Below are 23,019 nucleotides of genomic sequence, written 5' to 3'. Positions count from 1 at the left end.
TGACAGGCGGGAATGATGCTAGAAGCCCACAGCAATTCCAGCAGGATTAATGTAGGGTTAACTTATAATTAATGATTGTTACATACAATGTAGCCCATGTTTCTTCTAATAAATCCACAAACTGTGCTTTGCATAGTTCAAGTAATATTAATGTTTGAATCCTTATGTTAATATTTAAATCCATGATCACCCCCACCTGAAACAAACTCTTTAAAAAAGTAAAAAATAAAAACTATATAGACACATAAAAAAGACTAATTTAAAATATTAATTCTTTCTATTTAAAACTATAGTATGCAGGCTTATACTAAATTGAGTAAAATAATTTAATTTTTCTTGTTATGGTGTTTTTATTTGCTGTATGTGCTCATGCAAGGCATATTTAGAATTTTCACTCATAATTCCCATGAACACTGGCGGTTTAGAGAGATGATACTTTAGGCAAAGAAATTATTAAAAACATCACATTCCGCATCATACTGTAACGTTTAATAGTAAGTAACTGTAGTGGGTAAGCCTATTTTAATACTGACCTTGATGATAAAAGTCACTGTGTGGTATCTGAACATCCACCAGGCCTTGAAGAATCTATAATGGAAGTTAGACGCTATATGTGGTGTATGAAGGAGAGTTTTGAATCTAGAGTAACTCTACATTACATTTGTGTGACTAACCTGTTGAGGCACTCGTATGAGAACAGAGCTTCAGCATCTCCTCCGGGGTGGATAGAATAAGAGGAATATTCAGTGTGTACTGGCTGTGCTCCACTTCATGCATCTGACTGTCAAACTTGCTCTCGTTTTGGTTCCTCAGACCTTCAGGGAAAAATGTGACCATGCATATTGGATATACTTACATTGATGTTCATTGGTTTTTATGTTATTTTTTTCTGAATTTTTATGAATATGTTATGTTGTATATATATTGGATGGTATTTAATTTAATGCATCCTTGATGTCGTATTCTCTTGACCTGGCCCTGGATAGAATAGTCGTCTGTGTTGGTACGTGTTGTACCTTCATGCCCCGTCATGTCAGCACACAGCAAGTGTAGATGGGAAGGTACTGTAGGATGAAGAGACAATTTGCTTATCGTTGTTATAAGGACAAACATTTTCATTTTGTACCTCAGAGCCAGGCCATGTAGTTCACAGCCAGTACCTCCACAAACAAATTGTAAGAAAGTATAATGACAAAAGAAACAAATATTTATGACAAACACACACAAATATTTATGATTTACATATTTGAATTGTATATACATTTTCCATCCATTTGGATTATACAATTCTAACATAAATTAGAATAATAAATTTAATGTGGCACATATTTGTCAGTAATAAATAAAACGGGTAAGTTTTCTGTAATGGGACTAATAAACTGAATGTGTTTTAAACACAAAAACCAGGTTTATATATTATTCATCAACAAACCCAATTTATTTAAATTACATTTGAACCAATTTAACACTGCTAGCCATATTTTAACCATGTACTTTGAATACATTTTCACAGATTCATGCTGATTCTTAGCAATTTGAATTTTGTCAAAAGATTTAATTAATATTTAAATATAATCAAATAGATGCAAACCATTAATAATAAACTATGCCATGAAATCTTACCTGTAAGATTTCTGTATGTCAGTATGACAGACAAGGATTATTGATATACAGTTTTTAATAATTACAATTTGAATTGTCAGTATGACAGACAAGGATTATTGATATACAGTTTTTAATAATTACAATTTGAATTCATTTCACATCATACATTTTTAATTATTTAAATCCTAAAAAATTACTGTTTCTTTTCATGAAAAACAGGAGGTTGGGCTTCAATTCTAAAAAAGGATATTTAAATTTAACTAATAAGTAATATGCATGTATATAGTATTTATTTACCAGTAATATACTTTGATGAGTGATGAAGGCCACAGCATAAAAGAGGCTGGTAAACATATTTATCATATCCTGATCCATAGCAACTCTGTTTTTATCTATAAACACCCTACAGAATAACACACAGCACACAATAACAAGAAGACATGCTGAAATGACTGGAAAATATTACACATGCTAGGAAATTAAGTAAAACTTTAAGATTCCTTTGTTGTCCTGCTATAAGACACCATATGTACAGGTTAAAGTGAAAGAGGGTGAGGGTCTGGCAGCATCTGTTTGTGACTAATCAATACATGTAACCTAGATATCTCACCATGCGCTTAAAATATTTACATGATCATCATTTTATCTTTTCATTTTCGTGTCACTGCCTACAAAAGTCTAATTGTTCCATAATGTCTATACATTCACACTCATAGACACATTTTACAAATCTGAACATACATCTACAAATACAATATCTCACTACTTCTACTAAGACAACTAAACTTTTGGTTGAGGTTAAAAGTATAAATCATTAAAATAATAACAACTGACCTCTGACTCAACAAATAGATTTGGAACAATTTGAGCGCAATGAACTTACTTCAGGGTTAATCCTACATTGACGTCACCAGTTTTAAATGACAGATCCAAAAGTCTCAACATCATACTGTAGCCAGTCAGTGTGCTGTCTGTCCTTATAACTTAATAAAAGTCCATGTCAGCTGTCTGCTTACCCCAATGAACACTGAGATAGCATCCAGAGAAAACTGTATGTGGTGATCTTGGGATCTCAAGAAATCAATGAGTTCAGATGGAAAATGCAATATTCCTCTTCATAAAATAAATAAATAAATGAAGCAGCACAACTGTTTTTAATATCGCTGACTTCTTTCAAAAACACAAAACCCTACCAACTTTAAGTTTTTGAACAGTAGTGTAAACACACACATACATATATGAAGGTATTTCACAGAACAGTAATATGGAATGGAGATCCTGGAATGTGTTCATCTCCCCACTTCACTGCTAATATGTATTTTCCTCGTTCTTTGACAGCATAGTTGATCCTGTACTGATGTCCGCCATATGAATGATTGACACCCGCTCGCAGGGGACGGTGGGGCCATGCATGCCAACAAAGAGAAGGTTTCTTCCTACAACACAAATGCAGCTACACTGAGTTCTGAGAGAGACATTACTCTTGAGACATTACTGAAATGAGTTACTTAACATTCACAATGTCAAGCTGCACTCACCAGCTATACTGCAGTCCACGTAAAAATTGTTTTTGCATCCTAGAAAGCCCTTACTCAGGCCTGGGCCATGGCAGATGACATTACTAGTGTCAGACAGGAAAACTGGCTCAGCACTGCTGTCAGATGTTGTGTTTATCTCCATGTCTGACAGAGAGGGTTCCTCATAACTGTTACACATCTGATTATGATCTATGGGTGGAAAAGAACAAAAGTACCAAGTATCTTGTCCTTGTGTGAGACTCTTATCTTTGGTGGCACTGACAGACACATAGAAAGGTCTTTCAGAAACATGCCTGAAACCTCATAGTCACCCGCAGGAGAACAAATTCTGTAAATATGCCCTTCTCTTCCTCAGAAAATAAATCAATATGCTGATGTTGAATATATATTTATATATAACAATAACTATATAAGTGTATTAGAGTAAAGCAGGATGGATTCTGATTTGCGGTCAATATTTCATCATTAATCAGCTGAAAAAAAATCATTCTGTAGCCAATTCTAACGATATCGTTCCTCTGTGCTGTAATGGTTATACAGTAGTTGTGATGTGGCCATCCCTATAGTTATTGTCTTTGGTTTGAATGGGTATTAACATTAAACTTAAAAAAAAAAAATTGACGTAGAAACAATTTTCACTCAGAAATTGCTAGTAAATGTCACAATAAATTACAAAAAATACCAAGTAACATTGAATTAAGTGTGAAATTTTCAAGTAGAAAATCGGAAATCCTAGTATTTTCTTTTAAAATGTAGTCCAATAATCTTTTTGTTTACGATTTTTTTAATCGTAGATGTTTTTATCAAAGTATAAAATAAATTATTCTAAATGATTCCAGATCTCTGATGACATGATTCCCCACATGCACATCATTTTTGGTGGGAAAACAATAGCACAGCAATGGATTTGATGAATTCTGTTATGTTTAGTGGTATTAGCTGGTTCTTCTTACTTTAAAATCATCCTGTTCAATACAATTACCGATATCAAAACTTCAAATATGGTCAAAAAATTATCACAATTAACAAGTTGACATCATCATATAAGTTATCTTTAGTCATTCTACTAAAGCCGTACACAATTAAAGTTTAAGTATCTGATTTTGATCGGATATTACTGAAAGTCTTGTGTACCGTTTTAGTGAACATGTCCAGACAATGTACATAAAACTCAAACATTGATTTTGATCGGCACCAGGCTCTTGAACAGTACAGGACACAATGCAAGAACCATCCAGCTGATCGTCAGAGTGGAGCGCAATCCTTCCAGGACCCTCTACTGTGACAGACAGAGTTCCCGCATCATGGGACCAAATATTAAAGTCAGCTGCAAAATGAAATCAATGCATACTTTTGAAACGACTCACATCTGATTTAGCCAGTTGTCACAGTACATAACAAAAACACCTCGGACTAACAAATAACAGAAAGAGTGAAATATTAGTGGGGACACCTGGAACACTTCCTATAGCTTTTTGAAGGCCTTGCCCCCACACCAGGACCTTTTCACATCTTCCCTGTCCAAGTGGGCCGATGGTGTACTGGAGTGGCCTACCAGGGATTCTCTGACCTTGGCTATTTACGGTCACATTATAAATTCCCATCTCTTTAGATAGAAAGCTCACTGCATAGGTGTCACTGCCTGTAGCAACAATAACAACCTCTCCTGGACTTCCTGATGGCTCATGCACATAAGAGACAGAGTCTCAGCATCAGAACCCGTAATGAAAGGGAATGTATTTTTGCTAATACTGAAAGTCTTGTGTACCGTTTTAGTGAACATGTCCAGACAATTTTGATGTGATTTTCATCTAACCTGGGATTTTGAAGGCTAAGCTGCATTCACTCCCAATGCTGGGAACAGGAGCTTCTTTCTGGTTTGTACGTGATGTTCTCTCTCATAAACCCACGGTCTGTCACTACAGCTGTAAAAGGACTCCCTGGAAAAATATTTATTCATTTTTTATACTTTACACCACCTAATTTAGAAAAAGTAAAATCAGAAGCCTCATGTCCACTTTTAAGCACAATTTCACAAAAAAGAAAATAAATTGTTATAATGCCAATAAATTAATTATATACACATTTAAAATAAAAAATAAAAAATGATATACATTTACCCAAAAGATAAAATATATAGAATTATTTGGAGTCAGATTTTTTAATATTTTTGAAAGAAGTCTCTCTGATAAAGTGAAGTCAACCACACTGCCCAGTGTTACCTGTAAACTTCTCACATTTCCATCTGTATTGGGTTTATAAATACCATGCATGTAGTAATTTAAGGTTTGATCACTATAACATAATGAATACTGATTTGAGGTCTGATGGGGTTGCCATACCAGCAATTTTGGCCTTGAAAGGACTACCTCAGATAGGCATGTCATGTTGAATTCGTATCTCATAATCTCCAGGCTCAGTTGGGAAGTAGTTCACAGTACAAGTACCATCTTCTCTGTCCACGCAGCGCACATCTGCCTCAGATGGACCCTCAACTGTGATGTCCAGTTCACCTGAGCAAATAACACATACATGACATCCATAGAGTGCAACAACAGTCAAAAACTTCAAGCCTTATAAAGCTTTAACAAAGACTTTTTAAAAATCCCCATGTGAAAAAATTTAATGGAAAAAGTACTTCTGGAACCAAAGCCGTTGAGAAAGTGGCTAGACACTATAGGCTTCATTTTAGTTTAAAAGAGTACAAAAGACATTTTTATCAGTCACAACATCTGGAGAAAAACAGAGCAGATGCTGGACAAAGATGAAGCTTTCAAGAGCGCATACAGTACGTTGACCGCTAACTTACACATAAAAAAAAACTTTGGCCTTAATGCACTCTATTATAATGGCAATGAATGATAATTCATTATGCTTTGACTCATTTAGATTATCCATTTTAGCACACTTTCCACTTGACTTTGTTATGGTTCTTAGTTCTACAGACACACAGAGTGAAAAGTCAACTAATATGGGATGTACAAACAATATAAAGTACAACCGCACAAAAATGTCCACAGTCCATTATTATGGAATCACAAAACAAATGCTCACTCCAGGCTGAATCTTCCTGACAGATGGTGAATGTTGCCATCTCATTTGCAATTCCATACACAAGGCCACGTCCATATGCCATCGTGCTGCGGTTAGCAAGACTATCTGCATAACACTGCAGTGGGAGTTCTGTAGAAGGGAGAAAGAATCATATTTAAACCATTCTGATGGAATAAATTTTTGGTTAGATGGTATATATGATTAAGAATGCAGTGTGTGTTCTGTAAATTGGTAAAGCTGATATTTAGTGACATCTAGAAGAAAAATTTATGAAAAAAGTGGTTCTCAACCAAATAGCCTTGGAAAACTATGACTTAAAATAATATAAAATTAGACAAAACAAGCATTAAAATAACAAAATCAAGACATCCTATTTTAATCACCCTAAACAACCAAAAGTCTTAGTTATATGAAGAAATGTGATCAGATTATGAAAAAAAAATGTGATTATATATATAAAAAGTAAAAAAAAAAAAAAAAAATCACTTTTCTTGTTATGCCAAGTTGTAATATATATATATATATATCTCAAAAGAAGAGAGACAATTCAATGTTATCCATACAGTCTAACCTGGTAGATCGTTTCTTTGTGAAGACCCTCTTCTGAAGGATCAAACTTTAGAATGACTGTACCGTCTTTGTTATCAATCACATCAGGCCGTGCTTGTCTTTCCAGATGGTGTTATCACCTCACCTGTGAATACCTTTATAATAATTATGTGAGGCCACAATTATTAAAATGAACATGTGAATCCAGGCAACAGCTCACCTGTAATTTCACCTTCTCTTAAGTCTGATGGCAGGACTATATCACAGGATATAAACCCAGCTTGATTAACGGCACCAAGAGGAATTATATTTCTGCCCTCAACCTGATAAGAAAAAATTAAGATGTTAAAGACATTCAGGGTACGAAAAGTCTCAAGGTCTCTCCTCACTGGGATTTCTGACAGCTGAGGAGTGATGGACTTCTGGGGAGGGCTTGTGTTTTGCGGCATTGGTCTTGTTTCCATTATTTAACATTTCAACAAGATTTGCAGTGCCTACAAAATCAATACCACAACAAACAATGTTTCTTATAAATCTATGCCAATATCTGATGACTTCCACACAGATTCAGATCATATAATCAGGGCCTTACAAGTGTTGCAGCAAGTTGTGAAAGTCTGAGGAATGTGAGCACAGACGTCTTCCTCTAATTGTCCACTACAAACCTCAGTTGTATTGGTTACATGCTGATGTTTCCTAGCAGAGTGAGGCAGGACATGACACCTCAAAGGACTGAAAAATTTTTAATTCTTCTGAAGCTGTTTCTGTTGTTGTTAACAGTTTTTATTGTAGTAAATGAATAATAATAATAATAATAATAAACATGGTGATTATTATTTTTACTGTAGTAAAATCAATAGGTTTTTAATAAACACTACCATTACTACAATTGTTAATGTTTATTATTTTATGTTAAGGGTTATTTTAATAAATACTGTTAATTCACAACAACAAACTATTAATATAATAATAATAAATATAATAATAACAGCAATTATTATTATTATTAATACAAACATTACATTTTACTACAATAGCACACTAAAAATATACATGACCAGAAGTAACTGAGTTGAATTATTTCAAAACAGAAGTGCGTCATGAGGCTCAGTGCAAGAAATCAATAGAAATCTATTACATCTTTCAAGAGAAGCTGGTCCTCACCATTGGGGGCGATCATCAGTGCACACTCAGGGGGCTTCCCGGATCCCGAACATATTATTTCATATCTAAATTTCTTTTTTTTTGTTGTTGTTGTTTTTTTTAGGTGAACTATTCAAGTTAAACAATTCCACATCGTTCGAAACCATATGACATTATATCAATATGTAAATTATTTTTCATTTATAATCTTCACCTCAAATTTTGCTCCTATTGTGCAACAAATGTCATTAGCTGCCTCACTTGTGAATTGTCCAACCTTGTGTTTTATCTCGATTGATAAATGAGTAAAGAAAAGCATTTGGCAAAAAGATAAAGAAAAACAAATGGAATAAGTTTTTTTAAACGCATTTTAAATGTATATTATCAACAATGTATTATTGTATTACAATTACTTTTACCTACATTTTTAGACGTGCATAAAATAAGAGTTGTAGATATGTCTTTGTTTTTTTAACCTATTATTTCTTTTATCAATTTGAAATCTCATTTAGTTTTTAGTCAGAAACTCATTGTTCCATAAAAAAGATGTATGAAGATTCTTCAAAAACTTTCCTTTTGCACTCCACTGAACAAATACCATCATACAGGTCTGGAATAACATGATGATGAGTAAATGATCAAATTTGGAAAAAAGGTTCCTTTAAACACACATTTATATATACATTTCTGTTCCATCTGGTTTAAACCAGACTGGGCTACATGGTGTAATCTTAATCCTGCGAGGTGTCACCTGAAACATTGACACAGAGATCATACAAAATCTTACATCACAGGCTTCTGAAGAACTGAAGATTACAGTTATATATTTCAGTGCTCACTGGCTCATTTTTTAATACATGTTTTCTCACATGTGATTTCAATAAGCAGAGTTTCATTCCCTCTTGACAGAGGCAATGCCAGTACAAATAGAGTAATAAACATCCTATTACATTCCTGCTCTGGCTGCAGCATTAAGCAGCAGTACATCATCACCAGACAGGTTTAAAGCCACTGTGAGATGAAATGGAATTTCAATAAGGCAACAGACGCTGGAACGTTAATGCAACAAGATGCAAACCAAATTGGAGAAAACGAGTTATCTTTAAATGTAAATGAAATGCATCAGAATGTGCATTAGTTGTTGTTGTACATCACATTCTTATAGCTTCACATAATCCACTATGTACTCCAAAGATCATATTTACCACAATTTTTAAAGATAAATATATGCACTCATAATGAAAGGACGGCCAAGAACCATGACTCCTCCCCAAGCTACAGCAATAGTGTGTTTGAAGAGAGATGAAGGGATATAGGAGCAGACAAAGACACCAGATTGTTCAGAGACAACAATGGCATCTATACACTCTCCATCTGCTCTCTGTGAAGAAGTCAAATCACTCTGAAAATTAAAATTGCTTTTAATTTAAATGTAAAAAAAAAAATATATATATATATATATATATATATTTCACTGTATTAGTACTTGAGCATACACTTTAAGTTCTCCTTCACCAGCTTGCCTGGCATCTACAGTGAATTCAGTTTGAAGGTTCACTATGCAGCCAGTTTGGGAAACACCTGGTCCTTCTACTTTACCTGAAACCCAACATGCATAACTTATTTCATTTCACATCTAATGAAAACAACTCATTAACAAAATGAAGGGCTGGACACATGTCTGCAAGACAGATTAATAGGACAGGATATAGGAGTTTACCTGGTCAGGGTGGAAGTATTTTCTCTCAGGTCTGATGGAGGTCATGAAGGGACTGTCCTGGATTTCTTCAGCATCACACATCACATGTACAACATACTCAGCGGCCTCAGTATGAGCTTGATCAATTTTTGTTATAAAAAATAATTACAAATTGAAAAATGAGAAAAATTGAAATTGAGGATTTTATTAAAATGCAAGTAAGATTACTAGCCAGTCTATTCTGGTTGAACTCACCTGTGGAATCCCAAGCCAATCATCAGCTTGCTGCATGGCTTCTTTAGTGTTACTCACCCGATGCACCATGTCCCAGCTCTCCCAGTCAGGACACAAGCCTGCACAATCCAGAACAATCATTTCGTAAGATAAAAACCTCCGTGTATAGTTATTTTGTGCTTTCAACACATGGAAAAGGAAAGAAAGAAATCACATGATCATGGGGAGTTTAAAAGCACTATATAAGAGACTTGGTTTACCTGGTGCCAGTCCATCCACTTATGCACCGAGGGCCTTGCCATCCCGCCAGTCCTGACTGAAATAAGTGATCGGCAGTTCAGGGACTTTGTTTTGGATCCATCCCAGAAGCCTCATCTCTGGAGTCAGAATCGTTTGCCTCATTCTCCCACACCGGGGTGGAGAAGGAGTAATGCTGTATCAGGGTCCACACTAGACCCAGAATCAGCTTAAAGTTCCTATCCACTATGGCCTTGCTGTCTGTAGGGAGACAGTGAAGGTGTGTCTGTTTGTTCTTTGAATTTGGAGACCATCTCTTGGTAACATAAATTTAGTAAGTTATTTTTTTTTTTTTTAATACACTAAATGTTTTTTGTCATTTAGCCATTATATCCAAACAAGAGAGTTCAGCTGGGAACACTGTTCTGGTCCAGAAAACAGCTAATTAACTGAAGTGCCGTACCCAAATTTGACACTAGGACACTAATTAGGGAAAGGGCCACAGGAATTTATATGAAAAACATGTGGGATCAGCAATTCAGTTCATTATCTGTGAAGACTAAGCTCAACACCTGATAATGTCTTTCTGAAGAAATGCTATTGCTTTTCAGAAAACAGCTACAATTTACATATTGATTTTGCAGCTGCAGCTTCATTAAGAGACAAATTAAACTGTTAGTTATATACGTAGATAGAATGAAGACACTAATGACCAGTGTTAGTTTGGTATTTTTTATATACTATAGAGTTAATATTTTGAATTCGCTTTTATATTTTTTTTTCATTTTCGTTTATTTCGTTTTGTCAAATAAAAAAAAAAAAAATCATTATATATATATATATATAATATATATTATAATATATATATATATATATTATGTATATATATATATATATATATATAATATGTATATATGTATATATGTATATATATATATATTAGATTGAATTACGGCTTGTTCATTCTAATTAACTACTTTTTAGTTAAAGGGGAGTATGAACATGGACTAATTTTAAAGTTAGCCCGGTTTATTTGTGCAATATGTGGTCTTACATACTTAAAAAAAAAAATTATATATATGTATTAAATTAATTTTACAAAATATTTACCTTATCGCTGGTGACTTTACTCTTCATTTTTCCAGAATAAACTGAGCGCATTATTGCCAGAACTCTTTTGATCGGGGCACGTCCTCATATTTCCCATGCGGTGTCGAGGAGGGATGACTCATTGGGGCGAACTGCATTACGCCATGGAAACGTGCCTTTGGCTGCAGGTTTATGACAAACTTGGTTATGGAGCCATCGATTCGCAGGGGTGCATTTATGTGCCCAGAATTTGTTTTTGTTTTAAAGGTGCTGTATGTAAGATTTTGACTTGATTAATGATCCACTGCCTTTCAGTTTTTTTTGTTTTCATATATTTAAGTAACATGCTAAGTTAACATACTTGTTTATCTGAAAAACAATGCTGCAGTCAGTTATTCTCCTTTGAAAATGTGTGTTCCGGGCCGGAATGTCGTTCTTTGTTTTGTGAAACCCGCCCACTGCCAGTTTACCTAATTGTATTTAGGTATTTCAGGTTGCCAGTTGGCGGAAAACAGCGTATTTCATTTCATTCATTCATCATCAAACGTGCTCATTCCTTTTTGTGTCGTCAATCTGGCAACCTGCGTCTGCATCAAGTCTGACCAGACTACACTGGTCACTTGTATGTTTTTTATTCACTAAAAAGAATGGTTCATAAGAGTCATTTGTTGTAAGAATAAAGGCTAACACTAGTTTTCTTGCGGGTTGTTTTTTTTTTAACCAGCGGTTTAAAGTGATCTCACTATTTCGAATCCCCCACGAAGGGGAAAACAACATAAAAAAAACACGATTGGGCTAGTTCTCAATAGCAATTGGGCTGGTTTTGTTTCTTAGGCTGGCAACCCTGGGCACACTGTATGTTTTCGATTTACTAAAAAGAACCGGCTCATAAGAGTCAATTGTCCCAAAAATTGGACTAACACTAGTCCCGCTGTATGTTTTTGATTCACTAAAAAGAACTGACACATAAGAGGCATCTGTAGTTTGATTCACAAACAGTGGTCAAATTCTATATCGCAAGGCCAAATGAAGAAAAAGATATTCCTTGCTATAAAAGGCCACGTACCATTAAGTAACAGTAACAAATAATGGCCATTACTGCATTACATGTAACTCAGTATCACAAAATATAATAGCTATTTCTGCTGTAATACACAAATTAACAATTAACTCCAGTATATTTATAAATAAAATTAACCTACATTAGCATTAAACCATTTTTTTTTACAGCATTTGTTATTTAATTGTACCAAATGTTAACAAATTGCCCCTACTCTAAAGTTACCGAAATACAATTAATCTGATATGCATAAATAAATGCATAAAAATTAAACAGGGACTTAATAGGGTTGAATTTCACTTTTTCTTATTTATTGCAATTATCATGTTTGTTAGATCAGGTAGTTTTTCTTAAATCTCTGTACAAGTAATAAACATAATAAATCATAAACACTCTATTATAGGTCTCTTTCGGACACATTAGCACGCTAATGTCCTAGGTAAACAGTGATTATCATCATCATCATCATCATTAATATGGCAAATCCTTATCACAAAAAAGTACAGTGCATAGGCTAATCACTAATGGCTTCGTATAAGGTGCAAAGACATACACATTACTAGCAGATTTAGGCCTTTAAGCCACAAATCATATGATCAAGTTAAAACTTAATGAACTTTGATGGTTATTACAGTGGGCTTTGGGCGGTTCTGAATTAGTTCTCATGGAAGTGTTCATTCAGGGAGGCATAAACATTTGTTTATCTAAGGTTATGTTATATAAGGCAAGTCACTAAGTGTTTGTTTAGCAAAGCAACAGTGTTCAATAAAATACCTGTTATTAGTCAGATACTTCAAAATGCAATGCATACAGAATCTCTCAATTAAAAAAAAAAATCTATTACATATGGTGCAAATGAAGGAATGTTGTGACATTATTATTCTAAGGCCTTCAATACTTGAGTAAGAAGTTGCATTTAAACACTCGTTACTCAAACTAACACCACACAGACTACAAGGATACAAATGTCAACAATACTAGGTGTGCATGTCATGGTGCGTGTGCTTGTTACTGGTTCATCACGCTGTTCATTTTGAGGTCTTTGAAAGCAAATACCCCGTCACGGCAACGGTCACAGCAGCAATGGGCATCCACCTGATCCATTTTACCTGCAAGAACAAACATACAGATGACATCACCTCTGTAGTACCGCATCACCTATCAGAACATGTTTACAATCAGGGATGCACATAAGCGCGAGACGGGGACACAAAAGCCACAAGGACATGATGCAGAGAAATTGAGGTCAGGACACACAAGACGAGGACAGCAGATGATGTACGGTGGAGGACAAAGAGAGCCGGGATGCCTAGAGCTATGCTGGAAAACTACAACCTACAAAATGCAATTGATTTATTAGAAACACTTGTTAGTGTGCGTCTTATAAAACAAGGCGGACCTGTAGTAGGGAAACAGAAGCATTTTGCAGACGACTGGACAGTATTTGGTAGCTTAAGCTGAGAGAATTGTTTAGTGGTCATGCATAGCCCTGAGGATGATAGATGCTTAAGCAGAGGAATGAGACAGGACAGGAGCACTGTGTACCTTTCTACCACAATGGGCCCAAGCACCAATACAGCAAAGCCAGGACAAGGCCGATGGCTACGGCTAGGATGGGCTGCAATAAAGACAGCTAAAGGAGGGAAGGGAGGGATATTACTGAATGATCGGCTTGTGTTTATGTGCGCTATTATTGTACTGTTGAATTTAACTGTCATCAAGATAAGAAATCAAAATGTGAAGTGTGTAATTGTTTCATTGTTAAAACTCTTCCCCTTTTCCAGTTTAATGTGCAGAGACAATGCAGCTGTTTGTTTTAACGTGACAGTCAAGTTTTGGCTCAAACGATGCTTAGTTTGGAATTGCTTGTAGTTTGTATTATATCGACTTGATTTTTTTTTTTTTTAAAGATAATTTTAAATATTAACAATTTAATTAGAATAAAAACATTACAAGAATATCAAAGAATCTCAATTGAGTTACCTGAGTAAATTAAAAGAAAAGAAATTGAGTTAAATGAGTAGATTAAAAGAAAAAAAGAAAGGAAAGAAGAAAGGGTGTTTAAATGGATAAGAGATGTGTGTTTCCTTTGATACTATATATAGGTCAAGTGTTTTGGAGAATGGATGCAAAATAAAAATAAATCCTCGTTTTTGTCTTGGTGACAGTAATATTCCACGTGTATTTTATGTTGTCACATGGAATTGTTGGGGGATTTATTTACTCTTTACATCAATTTTTGTAGAAGTATTTGGAGAAACCTGTTTGTCGTTGGTATTGATTTCCCAATTTGATTGGATTCGGATTCACAAGCTCTTGATTAAATTCATTTCTTTGCTCACATAGTCTCACAATAAGAAATATAAGGCAGTATTGCATTAAAAGAACTGCCTTAGATATTCATTTCTGGAATCAGACTACACTTGTCACTTTTGAGTCATTGTTGGCCACAGAAATTACACACTTCACCTTTAGCCTATACAAAATTTTTAAACAAACTGTAAGACGTGCATGTCAAAGAAATAATGCTATGTCTTTCAGCGTTGATTTCCAGGGCAAAAAAACAATGTAATATATGCTCTTTCCTCTTGAACTGTCCCTATTGTCAGTGCCCCTGTTGTTGAACACCAGCATTACGTGGATTGAACACTCACGTGGTTTTCTTTGTCCTGCAGAAGACTCAGGCGCTCTTTGCTCTGCTGCAGCTCCAGACTGAAGGAGCGTTTCTCCTCCTCTGCATTCTCATACTTTTCCTTGAGGCTTGACAGCTCTGCTTGGATCTCCTCATACTGAGAGCAAAAAAGAGAGAATAGGAATCTTTCACAAGGAGCAATCAGCCTAGTCAATAACACACACACACACAGAGTTGGTGTGTCCAGAGGCCAGGTCTTTTTTTAGGAGCAGAGCTCTTTTGTGACATGCCTGCTAATGAGTCTCAGCTTTACTTTCTTTCTTTCTTAACTACGATGGGAATAACCTCTTTCTGCAGTTCTTTGATCCTGCTATTGCTTTGCTCCAGCTGGCTGGTGGCTCTCTGGTGTTCCTCCTGCAGGACGCTCAGCTGTTTTTCCAGGTCTACCTGCGTCTTCTCCAGGGTCTTGACCATGTTGCTTAGGCTTGTGTTCTGTTTCTTGAAGCTGTGGACAGGACGCAGGTTCAGAGTCCAGAGAGATTACATTGTCATTGCATTCAAAAATCTGCAAAAAGAGCATTTCAATTATTTAAAGGTGAAGTGTAGGACTAGGTTTTGATGCATTTCATGATTTGATTAAATTCTGACTCGATTTGATTAAGTTCTTCATATGTTTTGATTCCGTTCTTGATTTGGTTCAAGTTGAGTCCAAATTCAATTGCTATTTATTTTTAGATGTAATAATCAACAGTCAAATAAAAAAATAGATTTCATACAAACATTTAAATTCCACATAAGGCATGTTTTATATCAACTTTTTAATATGACGACTATTTATATTTTAACAAATTGGAAAAGACAAACATTTAATCAGTGGCTTTTTTTTCCAAGACAGATTTATCCAAACACAAACTGCTAAAGTGATTTATGACACTACATTAAAGAGCATCAAAACGACATTTGTTTAATTTTTGTGGTACAACTGACAGTATTTAAGAGCTGAACTTTGTTTTCTATTAAAAGTAAAGGGCAAAGCTTATTGAGATTATTGGACAGGAGGCAGCTTAAAATAAAGACTGAATGGTTCATCAAAATGAACGTAATTTTTTTCCCATTTTAATATCCAACGATAAGTAAACCTATACAAATAATTCACCCAAAAATGAATATTCTGACATTCTTCACTCGTCTTCAACCTGTATGTTATTTCTTCCCATGCGACAAAAAGAGCATGCCATTATTTTTGTAGTGCAACCCTAAGACTTGTCACACAACAACCTGAGGATGAGTAAATAAAGACAGAATTATAATTTCTGAGTGAACCATCCCTTTAATTTCTCTAAGAAGTTTAAACATTGTGGCTCTACAAAAATTGGTGTCTTTGAACATGTCTTACATGGCAACACTGACTCAACTAACAGCGTGAGTTTAGGGTGGGAATCTTATTACATGTGGTGCTTTCAGTGGCATGGAAATGACACACTTCACCTTCAAAGTAACTGTATATGATACCGCATAAGACAGACCTGTCCAGCTCTTTCTCCAGCTGCTGTTGTTTCTTCAGCAGCTGTTCCTTCTCTGAGCGCAGGGTGCTGCTCTCACTCTGCAGGGTGATCTTCTCTTTCTGCTGTTTATCAGCCAGCTGCTCTCTCTCTGACCTCAGAGACGCACACTCCCTCCTCAGACTCTCACAGTCCTTCTGCAGCCGCTCCAGCTCGCTTGCTGCATCACACACACACACACACAATTAAAAACATACCCAGCGACATGCACACAAACGCACAGACACACACACACTGACTCACAACGCTACTCTGTTACATAACGGTGGAAGTGATGTGAGAAATGAGTCATCTTCTGAATATCTGTGGGATTACTGCAAGCACTGCTGTGACTGTCGTTGGATGAACTTAGAGCTTGATTTGTAACCTCCACAAACATATTATATTATTCATCATTCTGAGAAGGGAGGACGAATTCCCCAAAGAGATTATGAATGTGCAGAAGACATAAAAGAACCTTAATTTAATTGGGACAAAATACAGAAATCTTGCCTGATGAGGCTATAGTTGTGCATTTTTTATTAATTATTTATTTTTATTAATTTGTTTAAGTGAAATCTTGAAATATTATAAAATTTTCAATCAAGGAAATAGGAGTTTTATCCTGGTAAAATTAATACTTTCAACATTGCTCAATAATGTTTGAATTATCATCATCATTATTATTATCAAAAGCTCAAATTAGATTTTTTTGAATATTTATATTAATGTGTACATGTAAATATTTGCCTTTAGGTTTAGCACAATACATGGATGAGAAATGTTGACGTTCTCACATAATTTCATGATTTAAGATGTTGCCTTAAAATACTACAGGCCAATCCAGTCATCTGTGAGGATAGTGGTCTGTGGGGTTGTGGGTACCTTGCTGTTTGGCAGCTCTGTCTCTCTGCTGGTTCTGCTGCTGGTGACTAGCCTGTACACTGTCAAGCTCACGCTCGTACTTGTTTGCAGCCACCTGCCATTTCTCCAGCTCGGAAGTTAGCGTCGCTAGGTTCCCCTTCAGCGCGCTGACCTCATGCTCTCGCTCGGCTGCCGTTTTCTCCATAGTGCGGCGCAACACCTGCACGTCCTCCTCAGCTGTACGCGCTTCCTGACGCAAGCTGAAGATTGCACTGTCCTTCTGATCCCTGAGATTCTCCATGTCTTCCTGCAGCTTCTGGAGCTGAGCTGAATGCACATGTAGACACATAAAGACCATTTGGTATAATACATTGTTTAGTAAATATAAAAAGATAGACACACCCTTCTTGACTTACTCTGTAAGACCTTCATCTGTTTTGCAGACTCCTCCACCTGCTGCTTATTGCCTCTTTTCTCCTCCTCCAATAGCCCTGTAATACACGGCACAGGTTATTAAGGGGACCTCGAGCATGACTGCCATCCCAATGAAATTTAAAATGTTCACTTATAAAGCTTATATAACCCTGATACAAGTTACAAGTTTCAATACAAGTTTATAAATCATTCTGATGGCTACGTAGAGTGGCTTTAAAGGCCCTCTTTTACCTTGGAGTTCAACACACTTGTGTTTGCCCGCACTGGCCTGTTCATTGGCCTCCTGCAGCTCTTGGTTCAACTGCTGGATGACCTTCTCATACTCACTGGCCTCCACAGTGCTCTTGATCAGCTCATCTGGAGAAAAGATGACACAGCCACCACTGATGACATCTAATGGGAACTATTACATGCATAATTAGACACTATTATGGCGCTCTGCTGTCAGAGAATCACTCTTTCATAAACAGTTAATGGGTGATCTGTGTCTTTATCTCTGTATCGCCATCAGTGGGTTGCATTTCAACTTTGCCGGATTGTTCTGCCCTCTGACAAAGTGCAAACCCTGTCTCCAAAGGTTAATTAAATCAGAATGAATCGCGTGGTAATTTCCCTGGAGGTCTGAAAATGGGCCTATTCCATGCATTAATAACTTGACTCAGAATAGATCTATCCTAAAAACATAATGTCATCAGTAGGATTTAAACTGGGAAGGATAGCTGGGGTTTTAATAAAGCTGCCATTTGATTAAAGGTTTTAAAGGTTCTAATGTAATACAGTGCCATTTCATAATGACTCGGAAAAGTTTTCAAACTGCTATAAAAACATTCATTTTCAACTGATCCATTGCTCTGCAAATGTTAAGTTTACTGACTGCAATTTAGTTTCCCTAAACTAAGAAACAAACCTGCTCCTCTTCCTCTAAATATGGGTTTCTGAAAACCAGGCCATCTTATCAAATGCTCCAGAAAGATATGACCTCAACTTATAAACTCAAGGGTGTATACTAGGGATAGTAAATGTCGGTCCTGGAGTGCCGCTGTCCTGCAGAGTTTAGCTCTAACCCTAATCAAACACACCCGAACAAGCTAATCAAAGTATTCAGGATTACTAATGCTACAGACAAGTGAGGTTTTTTTTTCCAGGGTTGGAGCTAAACTCTGCAGGACATCGGCACTCCTGGACCGACGTTGCCTACCCCTGGTGTCTACCATAAATGGCCATATCATTGCAATCAGAGAGACGTAATTCCTGAAAATTGAACTTCACATGCCTCGCTCGCATGACTAAGCTAAAATACCAAAGCTTGTGCAGGCCAAACACAACTGCCAGAGCAGAGAGGACGGAGGCATTAACATTTCATGAGGTATTGCAGAGGGTAGTGTTTATCGATGCCATTCTACATCAAGAACTCAGCAGGGTACAAGGACACATAGGAATGCTCTGGCCTATTTTATTTTTGAGTCAGTAGAGGAGGAAGATAGACATACCGACAGGAAGACAAACTCAGACAGACAAAACTTCTACCGTGATTAAAGTATTAGCACAGACTGGTAAACCGTTCCAGCCAAAACCATTCCATTGCAACTAATGACAAGAATATTCTGCCATGCATGATTAAATTAGGCATAGTAAAATGATTTTTGTAAAACTACTTGTTCAGAACAAAAGGTCTTAATCATTGCACTGAACTACTGAAGAGCACCGCAAACATATAGTTATAGCCATATAAAACGCATATACATCTTACAGAAATGTCACTTACATTAAAAAAAAAAAAAATATTCCCCTCTCTATCTGGCTTTTTTCCATGTTAAAAATAATAAAAACGTATAGTAAAAATAATTAATGCAATATTTAAAAATACATATCACAAAGATTTAGTCCAATTCTGCTAAAAAAAAACAAAAAACAAAACATTGTTTACATAGTCAAACAATCTATGTTTTAGACCCAAAGTACTTTGACATACTGTAAGCAAAATAAATTAAAAAAAAGATTATAAAAAACAATGTTTATTATCCTAAAAATTATTACCTAATGGAACAGTGAAGTGCTACAGTTTAGTTCAAAACACTTCATTAACTACAGAAACTCAGGTGCAGTAATGTGACTTTACCTTTGATCAGAGACACTTTATCAGCAGGATCTTTCAGCTTCTGTTCCTCCATTGTTTCCCCACTGAAACAGAGCACGCGAGCAAATATGTTAATATTACTGTAAAAAATAAAACTTAGCCATTTTTTATAAATCAAAGTAATTGGTTTAAATAGTAAAGAAATTAATTACAAATTTCCATGTGATGCCAATTTGACTCAGCTAGTTAATGAGGCGGAAAACTAAAATAATCACAGTTTTCCAAAATGGCAACAGTGTTGTAATGACGCAAACACAATTCTTCTTCTTTTCCAGTTTTAAACGTCAAATTATAGCTCACATTCAAAGCATAACGTCATGCCAGTTATGTAATACAGCTTAGCGTCGTTGTATCAATTAAGAAGATTAATCATCACCTTCACTCCACTTACGTCTGAAGACTATAAACAGATGCTGTTACCTGAAGACTCGTGATGTCACGTCAGCCTGTGCCGAAACAGAGCTGCAATATTCGAGCTTCTTTATAACCATCGATTCCGGCGATGAGAACTGGGCGAGTCCATTCTGAAGCGCGGGGGGCACCGAAGCATCGAAATATATTGTCTGGGGGTTCACCTGACAAAACCATGCAGTAAGACGTTTTGGTGTAAAAGACTACGGTATAGAAGCACTACTTAAGTATATTGTACTCTGAGGGGTCGTTTTCTTTGTAAAATTGTTTGCATGCGTCGTCATTTGTCTCCCCCCTGGTGGTGGTGGTCTGGAGGTCTCGCTAACATGGGCACACAAGCGTCCTGAGGCATCCAAAGAGGCTGCAGCTGCATAGTAGAATACACTCAGGCCCATTGTTTCACTCATTAGAGCGTCTCTTATGTAAAAACGGCTAACAATAGTGGTCATTCGTGCTTGTATCAGTGCCAAATGCTAACCAAAGCACTGTGATTTCATAATTATATTATAAACTGCATGTCAAGATGTCAATCACGTGACACGTCGAAGCGCTCCTATCATTTGAAGATGACTAGTCTATAGTAAACATGCAAAATATACACCGCTGATCCTTAACAAATACATGCATTTCATGCAAGCAATGGTTTATAGTCACATGTTTATTTAATATTTTAGAGGGCATCCAAATGTGAATAACCCTGGTTTTGAGTGCTAGGGGGAAAAGGATGAAGTTATTATTTTGAATTAATCTCTTCAACATGTTTCAGGTATGTTTGGGTGCTTCTGCTTTAATTTGCTCGGATAATTGTAATAGATTGGCTATTGACTGATATGAATCAACACCAAATTTAAAAAAGTGTGTGACCTTATTATGTTATTTATAGATATTTATAAATGTAGCATTTAAGGCTACAGAATCATTTCTAATCTATTGAACTGTCAGTAAGATAGATAGATAGATAGATAGATAGATAGATAGATAGATAGATAGATAGATAGATAGATAGATAGATAGATAGATAGATAGATAGGAAGTCTCACATTATTTTAACAAAATTTTATTCTTGAATCTTCACATAAATTACACATTGCTATTTACCTACCTTATAGAAAATCTGTGCAGTCTTGTTGTGCATTTTGCATAATTTATCTGAACAGAACTTTAGATGTACACTCTATAGCTACATATAAATTCACATTAGACATATGCATTGAATTTCTAGTGCCATCCCTTTAAATCTCTTTATGAAATAATTATGTTTTCTCCTTCAGGCTGACTAATTTTTCTAAATTTGACCAACCAAGGCAACTGATATGGATATGGAGTTTGCCATCCTCATATGAAGACTGAAAGGGTTTGTATGGATCTTTCCTTTGTTGTCATGGCGACAGAGCAAACCTGTCTCATTCATAGTTCTTGCCCATGTAAGCGCTGACTGCACAAGAGAAAAATCAGATCCGATCAACAGTGGAGAATATCACTCACCTTGAAGTGACCTTGTACAGTACCAACACCATCACGTGCTATAACCTTGAATCCTTGAAAGGGATGAGTCATGGTCATAAATCCCTGCGATATAAGCATCTGGAGCTTGTAATGACAACAAAATGAAGCTGAGTTTGTCCAAGATTTAGATCTAAAAATGGGTCTCAGGTGCATGAATAATTCAGTGTTTTCGTAGGCTAGATTAAGAAGATTAGACAGTTTCTCTATCGCTTCCATTCTCTTTTATCCACTCTAATACTTACACTGAATATTTTTATATTCAATATTAAATAAGTGAAGTTTTTTAGCAACAAAACAAAAATACTTATAAATCAATGTTGAAATTTGAACACGATTTATTCGTTGAATCAACATACAAAAGAAATACATACCTTTTTAATTATTATAATGATAAATATTACCTTACTATATTTTGATCATAAGGCCTCTTCAAAAAATCTAATTTTCATCATTATTAATAGGGATCTATATTCTTTGCCCAAATGCAGACGAAAGTGAAGTGTTGGGGTTTATTTTGTGATTATTATCAGCTGATTGTACATGATCCCAATTATTACACTGCTACTGGACATGATGAAATATTGATTTGAGAATTATTTTATACTTTTATCTTTATATTATATTGATGCTTCCTCTGAAAAAAATAGTCCAATACAATGTACAAAATAATCAGCCTAGCAACAAGACAAACACGGCAACAACAGTAATATTAATGCTGACGTCCTCTGAGGTCATTTTCACTACAGTGGATAATTGAATAGTTGTGTTCGTATGTAACAAGAGTTTGCTGAGTGATATGAGAAATATAAAAGTAGCCATGGATGGCGGATTGACCAATCAGAATCAAGTATAGCAGAGTGCCATAGAAATGAAAGTAAATAATTAAGGAATAAACAATTAGAAAGTAGCACTCAGCCATTACTAAGCCAATATGATATTGTTTGTATATGTATCACAAAGCCAGACTAAAGCCAGCTGTGAGGCTTTTAGACCCTGCAGGAAAACACACGCTGTGCTGTGAGAGTCAGCGACGCAGAAAGTAGTGCATGTGTGAGTAAAGTTCGTTTCGAAGGCAGACAGGTAAACTGTCCTGGTAAGAGGGCAGCGCCGCAGGCTCCTGCTGAGAAGTGTGAGAGGAGAGCAGATGGCAGAAAGGGCAGGAAAAAATCAGACAGAAGGGGGTTGCTGCTTTTTCACCACAAAAAACAGGACCGTAGCAGACAGCCAGCATGAGGTGGGCTAGAAAGACAGCGGTGATCCCTACAGCAGCAGTCTGCGTGGCCAC

The 23,019-nt window shown here is 35.9% G+C and overlaps 1 protein-coding gene and 1 pseudogene across 5 annotated transcripts; both read right to left on the bottom strand.

Annotated features, from left to right (window-relative positions):
* Positions 1 to 547: 547 nt before the first annotated feature.
* Positions 548 to 10,818, bottom strand: LOC109086756 (annotated as a pseudogene).
* A 1,679-nt stretch (positions 10,819 to 12,497) lies between these two features.
* LOC109086712 (sarcolemmal membrane-associated protein-like) lies at positions 12,498 to 20,392 on the bottom strand. 5 transcript variants are annotated; one of them, XM_042712992.1, is made up of 10 exons: positions 20,238 to 20,392; positions 19,800 to 19,861; positions 17,912 to 18,037; positions 17,662 to 17,736; positions 17,267 to 17,572; positions 16,367 to 16,562; positions 15,186 to 15,345; positions 14,863 to 14,997; positions 13,754 to 13,841; positions 12,498 to 13,317 (listed from the first exon to the last, which is right to left on the bottom strand). In XM_042712992.1, exons 1-9 carry the CDS (start codon positions 20,306 to 20,308, stop codon positions 13,758 to 13,760), a joined length of 1,215 nt encoding a protein of 404 aa, XP_042568926.1. In that variant the 5' UTR covers positions 20,309 to 20,392; the 3' UTR covers positions 12,498 to 13,317; positions 13,754 to 13,757. The 5 variants fall into 5 exon arrangements, with proteins under 5 accessions (XP_042568926.1, XP_042568928.1, XP_042568929.1 ...); XM_042712994.1 differs by having other exon boundaries at positions 20,209 to 20,283; XM_042712995.1 differs by having other exon boundaries at positions 20,194 to 20,270.
* Positions 20,393 to 23,019: the final 2,627 nt, after the last annotated feature.

The sequence above is a fragment of the Cyprinus carpio genome, chromosome A23 (assembly GCF_018340385.1).
Source record: "Cyprinus carpio isolate SPL01 chromosome A23, ASM1834038v1, whole genome shotgun sequence".
NCBI lineage: Eukaryota > Metazoa > Chordata > Actinopteri > Cypriniformes > Cyprinidae > Cyprinus > Cyprinus carpio.
The sequence above is the reverse complement of the archived record's forward strand: the minus strand, read 5'-3'. Positions and strand labels throughout refer to the sequence as shown.

Coding starts and splice junctions, on each gene's coding strand:
- LOC109086712 (XM_042712992.1), bottom strand. CDS start 20,308: ATGGTTATAAAGAAGCTCGAATATTGCAGCTCTGTTTCGGCACAGGCT. Junction 19,862..20,237: donor GTGACATCACGAGTCTTCAG/GTAACAGCATCT, acceptor GCTCTGTTTCAG/TGGGGAAACAATGGAGGAAC. Junction 16,563..17,266: donor CAGAGCTGCCAAACAGCAAG/GTACCCACAACC, acceptor TGTGTGATGCAG/CAAGCGAGCTGGAGCGGCTG.